At 38.4% G+C, this 17,664-nt stretch overlaps 1 protein-coding gene across 1 annotated transcript in view; it reads right to left on the bottom strand.

Annotated features, from left to right (window-relative positions):
• Positions 1–17,664, bottom strand: part of LOC106659935 (pyroglutamylated RFamide peptide receptor-like) — a 158,103-nt gene that overhangs the window by 44,356 nt on the left and 96,083 nt on the right. Inside the window, exon 6 of the mRNA XM_014382756.2 lies at positions 4,234–4,420. Within this exon, the coding sequence (XP_014238242.1) occupies positions 4,234–4,420 (187 nt within the window). The remainder of the gene's footprint in view (positions 1–4,233; positions 4,421–17,664) is intronic.

The raw sequence follows: 17,664 nt of genomic DNA, 5'->3' as shown, positions 1-17,664 counted from the left end.
TTGGCTTCGGCTCGTTATCTACGGCGTCAACCATCCATACATTACTCGATGATCGCGATCGCGGTTTGCTCCGCGATGCTCTACTGCGTTTTAATGGATTCTTACTCATCGTGCACTTTCTTCGGAAATCCCACCGCTGTCACCAATTTGTTACGGCCCGGCCGCGAGTTCTGCTATAGCTCGCGCTGCTAAGCGGAGTCGGCGGTACACGGAACGGAGTTGGGCGTGTCCGCGGAGCGTCGATAAGGCAGGGAGTCGGCGAGTTCCATTCCCGATGAACGCGATGAATCGCGAAGGAGGTGCACGTACCGATCTTCGTATCAGGTCGAAGGAGGAGCCACGATGAACAGCAACTTGGTTGTTGGTGAGGTCCGACGTTGCCTCAACTCTTACAAGGAGGGCTTACGTCGGGAGAGGTCACGTCGACGGAGTACCGCAGCCTTGCGGATACTCGTCGCTGCACGTGCTCTGCTCGTTCAAGACGCAAGCGGAGCTTGCAAGGCGGGTCATTGACTCGTAAGTCGCGAGACTCGGAAGCGCGACTCTTTACTCTCAGCGGTCTCGCTCGCGACAGGGGTCAAAAGGACATCCGCCCAAGTTGACACCTGAACGCGAGGTCGACTGAGGAGAGGGCAGAGGGGTTACCGGCACTTGTACGCCGGAGGTTGGCACCGGGATATTCTCCCGAGTGCGGCACGACGGCGACGAGCGACTGTGGTATCCTCGTTCGAAAAGCTGCACGGTTTGGCAGCGTAGACGGCTATGTTCGATTAGCGCGAAAGTGATTAAGTCCAATTAATTAAAATGCAACTATGTTCCGCTATCGCGTCCGCGACTATGTTCGAATAACGCGCCAGCGGCTAAGTGTCGTTAATGCGACAGCGACTAAGTATCATTAATGCGCCAAAGACTAAGTATCATTAATGTGTCTGCGGCTAAGTGTCATTAATGCGCCAACGACTAAGTATCATTAATGCGTCTGCGGCTAAGTTCGAATTTCGACTCTCTGCTAACAGAATAACGCCGGGATATCCTCCGTACGCTAGACTAAGTCCAAGAGTCAAAAATTGCACACAAAGCTGAGAGCGAATGTTGCTAGGCAGAGACTGCGAAGCGTAATGCAACGCGGCTCCGAAAATTCGCTCCTTTTATACCGGAGTCCCGGCTGAGCTGGAGGGTAGGTAGAGGAGGGAGCGGAATCGGCGGCTGATCAGACCGCTGGCCGCTGCGTTGCTCCGGAGTAGGAGGGGGAAGGCACGTCGCAGTTGCGACTGTTTTACGCACGACTGACTCGCTCGTCGATCTGTCGGCTCGCCTAAACGAAGGCAACTTGTCCAACAAGCACTCGTCGGGAAATCCCGCGACCTCTCGGCATATAAGCCCAACAGAAATACCGGTCGAACTCGACCTGCACGAACTCGCCCACACTCGGACGCGTGCCTTCGTCGAACTCCGACTTTACGGCCAACAAGCCTATCTATAGTGCAGGCGCACTTACTCGTCGGTAACAGAGACCCTCGCAATAGTGCCTTGTGAGACCGACAGGCGACGCTGCCAGTGAAGGTGGGATTGCTACTCATCACAATACTATCACACGTACATACATACACACATACCCACACACACTCATTCAGACATTTGTTCAAAATTCAATGAAGATTCAAAATATGTAACCGAACTTGTCCTACAACTTCTGAATCAAAACTCGATTTTGCCGCCTATCACAAAGCTTCCTCTAGGAGGAAGCAAAATCCGATACAAAGTTATATAGTTAAAAGCACTTTTAAATGACAAAAAATTGATTACTCGTGTGTTTTAATGGCAGCAAAATTACGCAACGTACAGCTACACAAAGATAGAAAAAGAACAAAAAAAATTTAACATAACGTTTCAATCTTCCTATGACTGTATTTTTGCTTCTAAGGCACCTAAAAGGCTAAAATTTGACAAAGAATCTCTTGTTAATGTGTGAAACAAGCTCTGAAAATTTCAGCCCAATCGGTCAACTCGGTACCGAGAAATTTTGCTGTGATTTCTTTTCAAAGTATGATGAAATTGTTTTTACAAAATTCAAACTTCGAACTTAATGCGTTAACTGAAGATATTCGTATGCGCCTACTTCTTTGTGGCTTTTCGCTTTTTCTAAGTGATACTAACATTCTATTGCTATTAATGCTGTGCGAGTACCCGAGTTTTCGAGTTTTACTCGAGTTTTTTCGGGTACTCGAATTTTTTCGAGTAATCGAAGTTTTTGAGTACCCGCAATATATTTAAGTTTTCAGTAATTAAATGATGAATTAACAGTCGCTAGACTCCTCCTTTTGTGTGTACTTGGTTATAAGTGTGATGAAGTGCGGTACTATTAAATTATTTTCTTCTTCCAATCCAATCCACTGCAAATATCACATTTATAAGCATGTACACACAAAGAGCGGTGGTTTAGAGATTATTAATTCATCATTTATTTACTTAAAACTTAAATATATTGCGAGTACTCGAAAAACTCGATTACTCGAAAAAATTCGAGTACCCGAAAAAACTCTAGTACTCAAAATATCGAGTACTCGACTCGAACTCGATGGAAAAACTCGAACTCGACGAGTCGAGTTTTTTCGAGTACTCGCACAGCCCTAATTGCTATTACAATGTGATCGGAGTCAAAAGTGGTTTTCCAATCCACCTTAACGTTTACTTTCTGTCTTCTCACTCTAATATTATTCTCGGCGAGTCAACGATGGTTCGTCAGGGTGGTCCAACAAATAATGCCTGATTCGGTACTACACAATCAGGAAATAAATGTAGATCCATGAAGAATAGACCTAGAAGGATGAAATTTTCAGGGTTTTCATTTTACAATTCTATAAGAGTATATGGCCGACTCTCTGTGAAATCGAATGGCCAAAAAATTTTTTTTTCTGCAAATATGAAAAACTTGCTGTTCCCGATGTCAGAAATGTCCCCAAATTTTATTAGAATTTTTGGGACCATCTATCACTCTTTTTCAGAGGCCCGAAGTTGGCCATTTTAGGGTTTTTTTGAAATTCATGAAAAATCACAAATATTCAAATAATTCCTGGATCAGGGTAGAATGATTCAAAAGTAAAAGTGCCCAGCAACTTTTTTGTTGGAAATTGTCCAAATTTTCAGAAAAAAAATATGCCAAAGTGATTGGAGCCACCTGAATACATAATAGTGGGAAAACATAAAAAAAAAAACACAAAACAAGAAATCTTTTCGAGTTCGAACCGGACTTTCATTTCCTAAACTATGTAAAAAGCTTCCCAAAGATGTCAACTAATGCCTGATAAAGTTTTGTAATGGGTCTTAAAGTTTAACGCAATGTAGACAACAATGTGTGGCGAAAAACATGCAAAAAAGGTCAAAAATAGGTCCAAAATGCCTAAAATCACCAAAAACAGCAATTTTCAGGCCTTTTTTGCATGTTTTTCGCCACACATTGTTGTCTTCATTGCGTTAAACTTTAAGACCCATTACAAAACTTTATCAGGCATTAGTTGACATCTTTAGGAAGCTTTTCACATAGTTTAGGAAATGAAAGTCCGGTTCGAACTCGAGTAGATTTCTTGTTTTGTGTTTTTTTTTTGTTTTCCCACTATTATGTATTTAGGTGGCTCCAATCACTTTGGCATATTTTTTTTCTGAAAATTTGGACAATTTCCAACAAAAAAGTTGCTGGGCACTTTTACTTTTGAATCATTCTACCCTGATCCAGGAATTATTTGAATATTTGTGATTTTTCATGAATTTCAAAAAAACCCTAAAATGGCCAACTTCGGGCCTCTGAAAAAGAGTGATAGATGGTCCCAAAAATTCTAATAAAATTTGGGGACATTTCTGACATCGGGAACAGCAAGTTTTTCATATTTGTAGAAAAAAAAATTTTTTGGCCATTCGATTTCACAGAGAATCGGCCATATATTTTGTTTCCGATGTCATTTTTTAGCTTGTCACGGTTTACTATATAAAAAGAGTCTATTGACAAACAATTGATTTTTTGGATCAATTGGTATTTTAAATCATCTTGAAAATCATCGTCCTATCTTAGCCTCACGTGGAAAATCAACACTCATAAAATTATGAGTTTGAATTGCTGCATAACAGATCGTTGGAGAATTCCAAAAAATCAATTGTTTGTCAATATACAAAAACGGCAGAATCGTGAATACGATTAAAAATCATTTCATAAAAAGAGTCTAATTTATAAATTATTACCTGGAATTGCATAAACAATTATAAAGCACAGAGTCCCAAATACATGAACATAAATACCATGAGTATTAAAATTCTCCGAGCATACATGTAAAAAAGGAAGTTTGAGGATCTCAAAACCATTATGAATACTCCATTGACCATCTAAAGTAATGTTTTCAAACTCCTCAAAAGGACTTTGTAAAGTAACCTGTAAAATATTTACTGTAAGATATATTTTCTTAGACATATAATATTATTAACTTAATTAACAGATAAATTTTAATTTCTATATTCGGAGAAAAAATTGAGACATAAACTTATGGAGAATCATTCTGTTATGACAACTTAAAATTCTCCTTGTGACAAAAAGAATCTTCACTTTATGGTTTTGCATGTAACTGTGTGATATATTTTCATTCAAGTAACATTACTCATTGGACAGTAGCCAATACATTTGGATCGCTTTATCATAGCTGTGCAAATTTTCACAGCTCTTTCATGCTCGTGCGCATGAAAGGTACCATCAAGCATTGGATTGCTCGTAAAGAATGTAGCTTATGGCACAATTTTCGCGGTTAACGTCATAAAGTTATTGCGAGTGAGTGCAAATAGTTATAGAGTCGCAATAGTGAATTTGCATACTTTTAATACAAGCAAAGGTGTTTCTTGGTTGAATCGTGCCGAAACAGTACATTATTAAATGGTTTGAAACCTAAAACTCATGACGACTTAGATCTATATACAGTGGAAATCACATAATTCGAAGTCCAGGGGGGACTGGCGTTAGAATTCGAATTATGTGATAATTCGAATTATATGTCAGCCATATAATTCGAATTTTTTCGAATTGTGTGACACTCATACATTTTACACTTAAATAAAAATAAAGCTTATAGAACGGAAAATATTTTTTATTTATTTTTTGAAGTAACTATCAAGAGTGGACTGTTTAAGAGAACTTATTTTTTTCTGTACAATAAAATGTTCTGCATTACTAAAATTTGATAAAATTTTTTCTGTTTCTGATTGAGACTCAAAATGTTTAATTAATTTTGTCATGTACACATGAGCTTGAGAATAAGTACATGGAGGCTCCGCAGTTTCAACTTCATCTTCGCTACTTGACTCAGACTCTGGTCCCGCTGCTACTTCTTGTAGAATGTCTGTGTCCGAAACTTTTCCACAAATATAAACATTGTCATCGCACGCAATATATTCTTCAAACGGAATACTTAGAATTCTGGAATAGAATTCTGGTACTTACAGAGTTGTAGGAATATCAGAATTTAAACTTGCAGATTCGTTTATAAAACCAGCTTTCCTGAAGCAATTACTTATGGTTGTAGAAGTTATTTTTTCAAAGCATGTTTTGCCATTCTTGATGCCTGAAGTACATCTATTTTTGACGAACCGGCTTCATTCTTTTTCTTAAATTATTTTTCGATTGCTTTCCCTGATCGACTGTACTAAGAATTTTTTGCTCATTTTTCAAAATTGTTGAGAGTGTTGATTGTGGCATACCGTATTCTTCTGCGATAAGTTTTTTATTTTTCGCGCCTTTTTTAACTTCAGCTATTATTTTAACTTTCTTTTCTAAACTCAAAGATGTATACTTCGGCATCGTTACAGAATATAAATTGACTGAACAGCTCGACTGATACTCGGCAAATATGAATAAGATACTTGAAATGATATTTGTAAACAATGTTTTGACAAATGATCGTTAGCTAAACGATTATCGATACTTACGTATTCAACGTATTTTTCGGATTTAATTTATCATATAATTCGAAATAAGTGTTAAATTTAAAGTTAAAAATCACATAATTCGAAAAACTTTGAAAAAAAAAATTCGATTTATGTGACATTTTCTTCGAATTGTCTGACATTTTTTAACATTTTTTTATATAGGACGGGACTGGGACCGGGCGATCGCTTCGAATTATGCGATAATTCGAATTATATGACTTCGAATTATGTGATTTCCACTGTATTTTGATTAGGTGAGTATTGAAAGTCATGGGAGGTTTTTCGTAGTAAAATCGTATGTCTTCATTTTACAAGTTAAAGTGTCAACCAAATATGTACGATTTTCCCTGGATATACTTCCAGGTTTTCGGGCCTGAATCTAATTGCTCCAATTCGATAGATTAGGTCTGGTATGTGTAAATATAAAAGAATTGAGAAAAAATCAAACCTTTTTTTCTTGCAATTTCAGAGAATCTGTGACAACCTTTAACTCTTGTTCTACAGCAATTAAAAGTTTTCAAAACAATCAAATTGAGGGGGGGGGGGGTACCTTAAACCTGTGTTATAAAAAAATTCATTAAAAAATAAAAAAAACAATGTTTTGGACAATACAGAGAATACTCTGTTTTTTTCACCTTTTTTCTAAAGTTTTTCACTCTGGAATATGCAAATTGAGGTCGCAGTCGCCATTTAAATCTCTTCGATGAAGCCCACAGGTCCTTAGAAGTATACCTGTGTGGTAGAACCCAACTAGAATCGATGAGCCAATCAAAATAAGAGTGGTGGCATTTTTGTCAGAATCTGTCTGGTAACAAACGCAAGCACTTTGTGACGAGGCACAAGGTACATAAGCACCGAGCCGCGAACTCTCGGATACATCGCGCGAGTATGTGTGTGTGCGTGTATGTTTTCGCGATTTACAGGTCCACGCGAAGGCAACAGCAGCACCGAGCAGTGAGCCACGGCACATGCGACGGCGTATGCGTGCGAGAGAGACAATTAGCGGCGCAAGAGCAGATAGGCCGACGCGCAATAGATCGCGGCAGATTAGCTCGGGCACGCAGCAAGTGGAGACACGTGTGTGATTCGCACAGCAGTGATTATTTTGCACAGCGTTTCGTGTGAGGTTATATCTAAACCAGTGCGAGTGATAAGTAAAAGGTCACGGTGTTTTGTGCTCGTAGAAGCTGACGAGAATGAGGTCGACGCAAGTAAGCGTGTGTGCTGTCGTCCAGAAGGGCGTGTTGTTTCGTGTGTGCCCGTGAAGAGTTCGCCCGTGAGGCAAGTCGCCCAGACGGGACTGTGCAAGTCAGTGCACCAGTGCGAGTTTCGCCCAGTTCAGCCTGTGCAAGTCAGTGCACAAGTGCAGAACATTTTGTAATCGTCGACCAGACGTGGGCCGGATAACATATCGTCGTCGCACGCAGATCATCGACGCCCGGACGAGGGCCAATTTGTAGTCGAAAAACGGAGCCGAAGATTTGGGGTTAGTTTTTAAGATTATTCGCGAGGTTATTGGTCGACGCAACTGCCAGGTCGCGGGTGTATGCTTGTGTGTGTGAGTTCGAACTTGGCTGACGAGTATCGCAGCGGCGATACGCAGCAGGCAGAGTATTGGTGTACGGGTATACGTTCGACATCCAGGCCGGTAGCATCAGGGCAGATTGCTCGCGGCAGATTACGAAACGCATCGCCTGGATCAGCATGCGAGTGCCACGTCGCGTCGGTACACGTGCACTCGGCATCGTCGCATAGATCGCGCGCGCAGTGGCCATATTGACTCGGCCGATTAGGCTCGCATCACGAGATACGATCGACGCGAGCGCTGAGCGCACACTTCGGAAGGAGTCGGAAGTAAAGTTAGGTCTAACTTGTGCCTCGTCGCGTAATATTGTAAATCATCGTCCGTTGGGCAATTTGAAGTGTTTTTCCGGCCATTTAGGCCTTGAATTAAATAATGTAACTAATTGACATCATAGCCTATTTATTTCGCGACCTTACTTTTCGCGGATTTCAGCAGAAGTTAACGGAGTTCAACGGTGAGTCAGCGAGTCTACAGCAAGCTCGCACTGACGACGGGCCCAATATCCCCTCTGGGAGTAATCGACCAGGTAAGGTGGTCCTGTAAAAAATTTATTGGACGGCAGGTGATTTGCGGCTTTTCCCCACACCGGGGTCAGTCGTCCGTCGCAACATTTAGATGTTTTAATTAATCATACACAATTTGACAGCCATATATAGATTTTTATTCACTGTGAGGAAGAAAAGGGCATAAATAAATATGAAAGCAATGATTAAATAAAATAGTAACGTATATTATAGTATAATGGGTGCCACCGTTGAAGCGGAATAAATAAAGAATAATGAATTACAAGTGATTATTGCTTAGACTCTATTCCTCACTAGTTATAGGTATAATTGCATGGCTACGAGGCTCGCTCAAGGTATGAGTTCAGTACACGAGGTCAAAAAGGGGAAATAGTACTAATACTCGAAACGCGACTGGCTCGACGATACTTAAATGAATAACTTATCTAATAGTCCAGTCAAATTAGTTTTGAACGTGAAAAAATTCGCAACCAGCGTTTCTCACCGGGATTAGTTAGGGTTCGATAGTAGGAATGAAGTAATAACAAATGCCACAGTTGAGTCGATTGGAATTTCAACAATTGGGCCCTTTAAAATTAGGAAAATCGGGTTTTCGGCTACAGATTGAAAACCGTATATTTTATGAAAAAAAGTTTCAAACAAAAGTTGTAGGTCCTTGCAAGACCTTCAATTTGACATATATAACATTGGAAATCGGTTCATTTGATTATTAAAAACGCCTCAATTGTCAATAACAACAAAAGGGACTTACAGACATCGCAAGAATATCCAGGTGGGCTCAAATCAAAGATAATTGCTTCTTATTTTGTAATCTATTATAAAAATATGTTATTTTACAAAAGTAGAAGTGATTATCTTTGATTTGAGCCCACTTAGATATTCTTGCGATGTCTGTAAGTTCCTTTTGTTGTTATTGACAATTGAGGCGTTTTTAATAATCAAATGAACCGATTTCCAATGTTATATATGTCAAATTGAAGGTCTTGCAAGGACCTACAACTTTTGTTTGAAACTTTTTTCATAAAATGTACGCTTTTCAATCTGTAGCCGAAAAACCGATTTTCCTAATTTCAAAGGGCTCAATTGTTGAAATTCCAATTGACTCAACTGTGGCATTTGTTATCATTTCATTCCTACCATCGAACCCTAACGAATCCCGGTGAGAAACGCCGGTTGCGAATTTTTTCACTTTTAACATAGAGTCAGATCTAACTGGACTGGACTATAATGCGCTCTTCTGTCTTCGCCGGCTGATGTTGGTGGGTGGTAGTTGGCCTAGGCGAGGACGTCCTCTGGAGCAGCACGACCAGTTAACTTGAGTGATCAACGAGAACTCGGGTGGCGAAAGGGTGGCACTATCGAGTTCACGGGTCACTATTACAACTATGTAGTACTAGGTACTTGCAATGGTAATCGCGAGGCTGTTCGAATTATGCAGCGATCGCGATTACTTGGCGAACACGACTTTTATTGCGTCAGCTCAATAAGTGCGAGAGCAACGTGTAAGAGCACGGCCACGGCATTACGTGAGGGCTACGAGTCCTTGTAACAGACGGAGTCACTGCTACATCATTAATACAGTATGATAAAATGACAGATCATGCTAGGATATAGCCTGAAAAAAGTACTAAGTTGGTCCAATAGCTAGGAAGTGCTTGCGTTTGTAGCCATTCTCATGTAGAACAACCCCTGAAAATTTCCGCTCAAAGGGTTCACATGGAAAGTTACGCAAAGCAATTTTGTAATGAAGTAGTAGGACAGTATTTTAAGTTGGGAATAATACTAGGAGAAGCAGTTGCAAGCAATTCAATGTTTTTCTTGGTGTTAATAAAATCATCTTTTTAACATACTTCAGAGAATCTTGGATCATTTGCCAAAATATTTTCCAAATTTTCTTTTTTTTTTTCAAATGATCTGGGATCTGAAGCTTTTACAAATGCTTCTTTCATAATAGAAAAAAATTCGCGCAGAAGCAAATTTTGTGTTTTAAGTTTATTAATGCACTTTTATATATACGAAAAAATTGAATAAACTAAAAAATTTTTGCTTCAAACTGTGAGCCTACTGAAACGTTTTACAATAGAATAATTCTATTGTTCACAATAAAAAAATACTCTCAACTACACATTCACAATAAAAAATGTATACCAATTCTTTAGCTTCTTGAACTGATAAGCATGGGAATTTGGCTACGTAGTCGGAAACTGGAAGATCTTCATTTTCCACATACAATGTGTATCTGGCTCTGAACGAGCTTTGCCAATATTCCACCACTTATGTCCATTGGTCTATGTTACTGCCGAGCCACTCTATTTGTTCATGTTCTGTAAATATAAATGAATATAATATACACTAGAATGTAATAATCTTTGACGAACCATACCTTCTTTCGAAAAAACTATGGTTTCAGCTTCTTTTTTATTATTTTCAAGTATACTTTCTATCTTCATACGATCCTTTGTGTAATTATAATGATGCCAAAGTTTTCCTGAAGTTAAAATTGATCTTTTCTTCACTTGCTTAAACGGAGTGAAGTAGGCTGCGTGGTTTTCCAAGGGAAATATGTGGGCAATCTCATTGGCAAGAATTAAAAAGCGCTGACTAGGAATACTGTAAAAAGAATGTATTCGTTTTGACAACAATATTTTATGTGTAACTTATAATAAATAATAATTAATGTAGGATCACGCTCACGTGTCCTCTGACAATATACTTACACAAATTTCTGTAAAACTTGTTCTGGAGGTATATTTCTTAAAGCCCAATCTTTCTCTCGCTTGATCACTAGACGTACTAGTTTTGATCTTATATTCTTGGGAAAAGAAAGTCCTTGAGACGAACACTTTTTGTACGCCTTCAAAATAGTTTTTCCCTCTGTAGTTTTTCGTAGATAATCCTCCAGTCCCTGAAAAATAAACATAATTGACGTGTTAACCTACGTTTATTGAATTTACTACACTAAAACTAAATAACTAATATTATTGCTGAGCGCAAATTTTTATGTAATAAAAGGCGAAAAGTGTAAGTTTGCGCACACTTTTTAGTGCGCATTAAGCGTTTTTGGACACTGGCGTGCGGTAAAATTTTATGTAATAAATAACTATTTATTACCAGTTACTTTAGAATTACCAGTTAATTCAGAAACCGCATGAGCTGAGTTACTTGAGTTATAAAAGTTTGCACATTACTATTTGCAAACTGCTCATGGTGTGGAGTTGATTCTTAATTTTGCATATCTCAGCATGAAACTCTTAACGTCGATGCAATCGGAATGCTCACAATATTTACTTATTCCATAAGAGCTGAACGAACTGAAAAATCACGGTCATAAGGCTTAAAAAATACAGTATATTTTGATTTGTTTGAACAGAATATTTTGATTTGTTTCAAACTTTTCCTGTAAGAGAAAAGATATTAAAAAAAAACATATATTTGCAAGTGTACCTGATTACGTTCCACTTCATCTCAGATGTGAATCTCTTTAGCTACGTTAGCTAAACATTATTCGTTTAGCTACTCTTAGGGTCGCACGGACGACTCGTTCATGAATGACTCTAGCGGAGACTTTCACCTCTATTTATAATCGCATTTGTATGTTGCGCGACGACTTTTCACTCCAACTCCAACAATCTTTGTGGCGCGCCGATCCACCTTTACCACAGTTACTACGGTGTGTTCGAAATTTCGTGCTATCCACCTCTACCACAGTTACTAAAGCGCGTTCGAAATTTCGTGCTATCCACCTCTACCACAGTTACTAAAGCGCGTTCGAAATTTCGTGCGATCCATCTCTACCACAGTTACTAAAGCGCGTTCGAAATTTCGTGCTATCCACCTCTACCACAGTTAGTAAAGCGCGTTCGAAATTTCGTGCGATCCACCTAGCGATAGGATAACCATAAGTAGGAGCCCGAGGCGAGGACTCACAAGGCTGGCAATATATGGAGCACAACACTCCCATGATGAAGTCGGAAGCGAGAACCACACTCACAAGAGGGCGCCGGATGCGGGAGCCTAGGCTCGTTGCGGCCGCATCATGGCATCTGAAGCGAGAACCACACTCACAAGACGACAACAGAAAAGGAGGAGTATCAAAAACTCACAGAAGACTCATAGGGTAGCGCCGGAAAGCGAGAACCACACTCACAAGATGTAGCCGACAGAGCAAAGCGGCGGACTTGCCATCGGCTGCAGAAGCGAGAACCACACTCACAAGATGGCACTTGACAGCGAGTTCTAAGAAGAGAGGCCCAACTCAGGAGGAGATGCCAGCAATGTATGACCACGCAGACGGCTCTGAAAAAGGAGATACGACAATCGACGATGGCAGCGTGCAGGATCGGAGGTTCACCAAGAAGATAAAGATGAGTCCCTGAACCCCTAATCGTCGCATATCACTATGCGACGGATGGGGGATGTATGGAAAACAACGACTAACAGGAGTAGCAGAAATGCTCAACTAACCCCGGCCTCACCGAAGCAATGCCTAACGGCGGATACCGGTGAGTGTCCGAATGGGGTGGAGTAGAAAAAAAAAAAAAAACACACACACACACACATACATACCAACATGTGTCAGAAATTCGATCTAGTATATAGAAATATCATTAACGAAATGGAGCCCATCACAAAGCTTCCTCTATGAGGAGGCAAAATTCTCATCAGATTTGATCTAATTCTAACAAATTATAAAAAAATGCATTAAAACTGCATAAAATTGCATTTTAATGCATAAACGAAAAAAACAATGCAACGACAATCATATTTAAGGTCCCCGACTGATTATTAAAAAAATTCCGTCAAATTTAATCAAATTCTTGTAATTTAAAAAAAATGCATATAAAGTGCATAAAAGTGCATTTTAATGCATAAACGAAAAAAACACTGCAACGACTGTCATATCTAAGGCCTCCAACAGATTAATCAAAAAAATCCCATCAAATTTGGGCAAATTCCCATAATTTTGAAAAAATGCATTTAAAATGCATGAAAGTGCATAAAGGGTTGAGCAATCGAGATTATTAATGTCATCAGATCTTTGTCTAGCTTCCTTTATCAACTTCCTAAATTTTCAAAAAGATCGATCCAGCAGTACTCATGGTACCGCGTCTACAAAAAACCCTTGCAAAATCACGGGAGTTCATCATTATTAAATGAAGTTTGAACGAACCATCAGCTCACCGTGCTTATGAATGTTGGATTTGATTGCGTATAGCTTCATTATGTACTGCATTAAGAAGATTGATATCATTTTCGGTAGCAATTTCGTTATCGTTTTCTGCCGCCATAACCTTAAATCGGCGTAGGAGGAGAGAAAGATAAAAAATACATACAATTATTGTCATTCAATTATTGTTATTATTCAATAATAAACATGAACAATAATCAGCGATAAAAATAAAAGTGATGTTACTTACTTTATAATTGAATCCTTTCTTCTTTGTTAGACTAGTTGCGAAAACTTAATGAAAATTCGCGAATTCACGTACAGACGCAGTGGCGCGAAAAAAGTAAACACAGGTGATTAACGCGGTTATCTTTCGTCATAGTCAACTCTTTGACGTCATTAACGATTGTCATTGATTGACAAAAAATGTGCGCAAGTTCAGTTCAAAAATCGATTTTTACGAAAGTAAATTATGGGAATTTACAGAGCAGGTATTGTAGTATAGAACCTTACTTTGTCTTACGTTATGTTTTAAATTTTATTATAGCGTGAATAATAGGACTTTTTATGTGAACTATTATAAAAATGATTAGCATATATCCTCATATCGATTAGTATAACTTATAAGAATATATTATAAATTTTACTAAAGATTGATTTCTGATATGTAACAGCAATTTTCGACATAAGACGTTACAAAAATAACTAGTGTCATAGGAATAGTTGGGCATGAGTATGGCAAAAAATCCCTATGATCCGACTCTAGAGCATGTTTCCCAGCGAATATAGTAATTTTTGGTCATGTATATCATATTATTCAATATAGTCTTTCTCTCCGTGTACGCACTTAGTGCAACAAATGCTAAATAACAATAGCGTTAAAATATAAATACACTGAAATACATGTGACAAAAATATTTACACTTCTTAATTCGAAGCTGCCCCAATACATATTATATATGATTTGTGTTTACAAAAATATCACTTCTTAATTTCGAAGTTTAGAATAAGTACTCGTTACATACATTTTTACATACGTCGATATTTCTTATTCTGAAGTAATTTTCTTAATTGTTTAGACTTACTGTTTTACATAACAGAAGAAAAAATTATAATTTTGATTTATTTTTATCAATAAAGCAATACCGTTGTAAATACAACGTCAAAAATTACACTGCTACGCAGTCAGACAAACAATACATACTTGTGCTTGCAAATCATGTGAACATACATTAAAAATAACATGAACATACTTTACAAATTACATGACTTACATTGTTTTTCGATTATGACTCTTCCGAGAGAGTATCGACTAAATCGTCGGGTAAAAATTCTAACTCGTAGTTTTTTCAATCGCAGCGTTCAAATCTGGCATTTGTCTTGCGCAGAAGTCTATTGATATGATAATTACTGACAACGCGATGCTGTTTGGCACGCGACCGCGATAAAGTTTCACTAAACTCTAGAAGAGATATGTTGTTAAAAACCGAAGTTAAAGATTTAAAAGCAATAATGCAGGTCTCTGCGCAAAAGTAGACACAAATAGCTAGTCGTTGCCTATCACCTCCAGGGAAAAATTTCTCATTTCACGGACGGTGAATCGGACATTATTCGGTCTAGGCCGATGCTCAGAAATACTCTCCTCATCAAAAATTTTCACAGACTGTCGAGATTATGACCGCAATTTTGTCCCATGTGTCTGGGAAGACGTGCATGTCGGGTCAGGCTAAAAAATAATGTGTATTTTAATAGTACGTTGCCCTTAGCTTCAATAGAATGAAACACTTTTGTATCCGACATGGGCTTGGGTTAAGCCAGCCCTGTAACTTCCGGAAATTTGCTAAGAATATGGGCAAAGTCTGAGTTAAAATCGATTACAGACATGCTACAAATTGCAAGCTTATCACTGTTAATACGTGAAACAAATCCACGATCGAGCCTGATGCGTCCATCAGACATTTACACGTCAGATCGGGCAATAAATGAAATTCTTTTAATAAATCACCTCCCAAAATTGGGTAGGGAACGTCTGCTACAACAAAGGTCCATAAAAGAGACAGTTCTTCGGAGAATTTAATATTTAATACTTTAGTATCACAAATTGGATAGGCAGCTAATTGGCTGCTATAATGCCTAAGATCACGAGTCTCGCCTCCCGCTCAATTGGCCTAGGAATAGCTGAAACTTTGGCACCCGAATCCACTAAGAAAATTAATTTCAAATTTACGTCATTAACATAGAGACAAAATGTATCATCTGACGTAGGAGTCTCCTTTTCTATGAAAGGATCGAGGGGTTTTATAAAAACGAAACTTTAGTAGAATTCGGACTGCCACTGCTTGGACCACCTTTGTCGCGCCTATGTAAACTATTTTTATCTTTGCCAGGCTGTTTCCACGAGCAGACTGCAGGCTCTGCACATTTAAATGCATTTTACTGAATTTATAATGCAAATATTTTTATACTACACAATTGTATGAAACGAACGACAAAATTCTCGACGGCTACGGCACGAGACAGCAACACGTAAATCGATTTAAAAACTCGATGAGAGCAATTTACCACGACGGTACTCGTAATATAGGCGTACAAAACACTAAAAATTAATCGCGTATACGCAAAAAGTCTCCAATAAATCACACAAGATCGCGAGCAACGTGTCTAAAAACTTTTTCTAAAATTCAAACAATTTGTAACATCAACGAACACATCACCCTCCACTCATACACAGCAGACCAAAAATTACACACCTTAGTCAGGAAATACAAAATTGTCAAAGCTTTACGCTAAAATTCGAATATTTTTACAAAAACTGCGTTATGTTTAAAAATTGACACCGCGGTAAATGGTACCCTCATGTATTCTGACGACTTGCCGTGAAGACAAAACTTCAAAAGGCGAGAAGCTGCACTGAAGAGTTCGAATGCAGCGTGTCATCAGTCAAAAAGAAAAATTTTCAAAGTGCCTGACTCACTCTCTCGCACGAATGTATGTTCATGAATCAACAATATTAAAACTAACATGTACAAATGTTGTAGAATATATAAATAATTATTGTGTCACACCACGGCCAGACCCGGCCATGGGACCACGTATGCTCCATCCAAAGGTGGGTTATCCGGGGTCTCGGCTACCTGTAGGAGAGAACGGGATAGGCGCACGAAATAACAACGCGAGCATTTAAATAGTAATAATAAATCTAACGATTTATTCACACACACATTCACACAACAGTTTTGTTGCGCCAGTTAGCCGACCTGGCACTCCACCTGTCTCGCAGGACAGCTACGTCGTTACTACGTTACCAAACACCAACATTTTCACCAGAAAAGTAATAAGTCTTACATGGCTGCAATCGCTACTCCTAGACTACGATAACTGACTACGTCAGCGTAACGGTGATTAATCCTGTGAGGACACTCCGTAAATTATAACTACTTCAAACTGACCTCTGCCAGTCGAGTGCTCACTATTATCACTACTCAAATAATTCACCGTCACAATATTGCTTCGATAAAGAAATACTCGAAATTCTACCATCAAGAGAAACTCGCGTACACTCGGGTTCAACCGTCTTTCTCAGCGACCAAGTAACAAGTAAGATCGTCTGCTTTTCTCCTCTCCTCATCCGATCTCTCTCTCCCCGTCGGTCCATAAGGAGTAAGCGAAATATCAGCATCTTCGTCTCTCCTTGTCACACATAGGCCAAACATGAAACATAACAAATCATTCGATCAGATATGAGTGTTTCTGACTAACTTTTAAAATTGCACGTACTGATGTGTAAGTCAGGTAATTTACCATGCACAGTTCTGAAATTTTATCAGGGTCTTTAAGAAGACTTGAGAGATCTACACTTTTATTTTTGAGCGTTTTGGTGGCCCGTCCTTTTTGTATCGCACGTTTGAAAATCGATTTTACTCTTGAGTCAAAAAACGTACTGCGAATAAAATAAATTTTCGATAGCTTCTTAAAAAATGGACTATTAACCAAATGATCTGAAATTATCATGTTACCTTCCTTTATTCACATACTTTAGAAAAATTTGTGACCTGAACTTGATCCTCCTAAATTGGAAATTTCCCAGAATGTTTTCCGCGCGTACTGGATTATTTGAACTTTTAGCTTTTTTTATACATTTTCATTTTTTACAATGGACTATTGTTTTTTTTTATATCTGTATACATGTTTAAAAAGGGCTGGAAAAGACGAACAAAATGAGCCCAACCAGAACTCTGTCCCTTATTTAATAAGAATTGTACGCTGGATTGAACATTCGATAATCCTGCGTTAATCACTTAAAAATTTTTGAAAAAAATTTTTTTTTCATGAAATTTTTTTCTACTATGAATAAATTAATTAATTTATAAAAAAAATTTTTTTCATGGGAAATTTATAAACAATTTTTATAAACAATTTTTTTTTTT

This window comes from Trichogramma pretiosum, unplaced genomic scaffold (genome assembly GCF_000599845.2).
Source record: "Trichogramma pretiosum strain Unisexual culture from Peru unplaced genomic scaffold, Tpre_2.0 scaffold34, whole genome shotgun sequence".
NCBI classification, from domain to species: Eukaryota; Metazoa; Arthropoda; class Insecta; order Hymenoptera; family Trichogrammatidae; genus Trichogramma; species Trichogramma pretiosum.
This window is presented reverse-complemented; position numbering and strand designations above follow the sequence as displayed.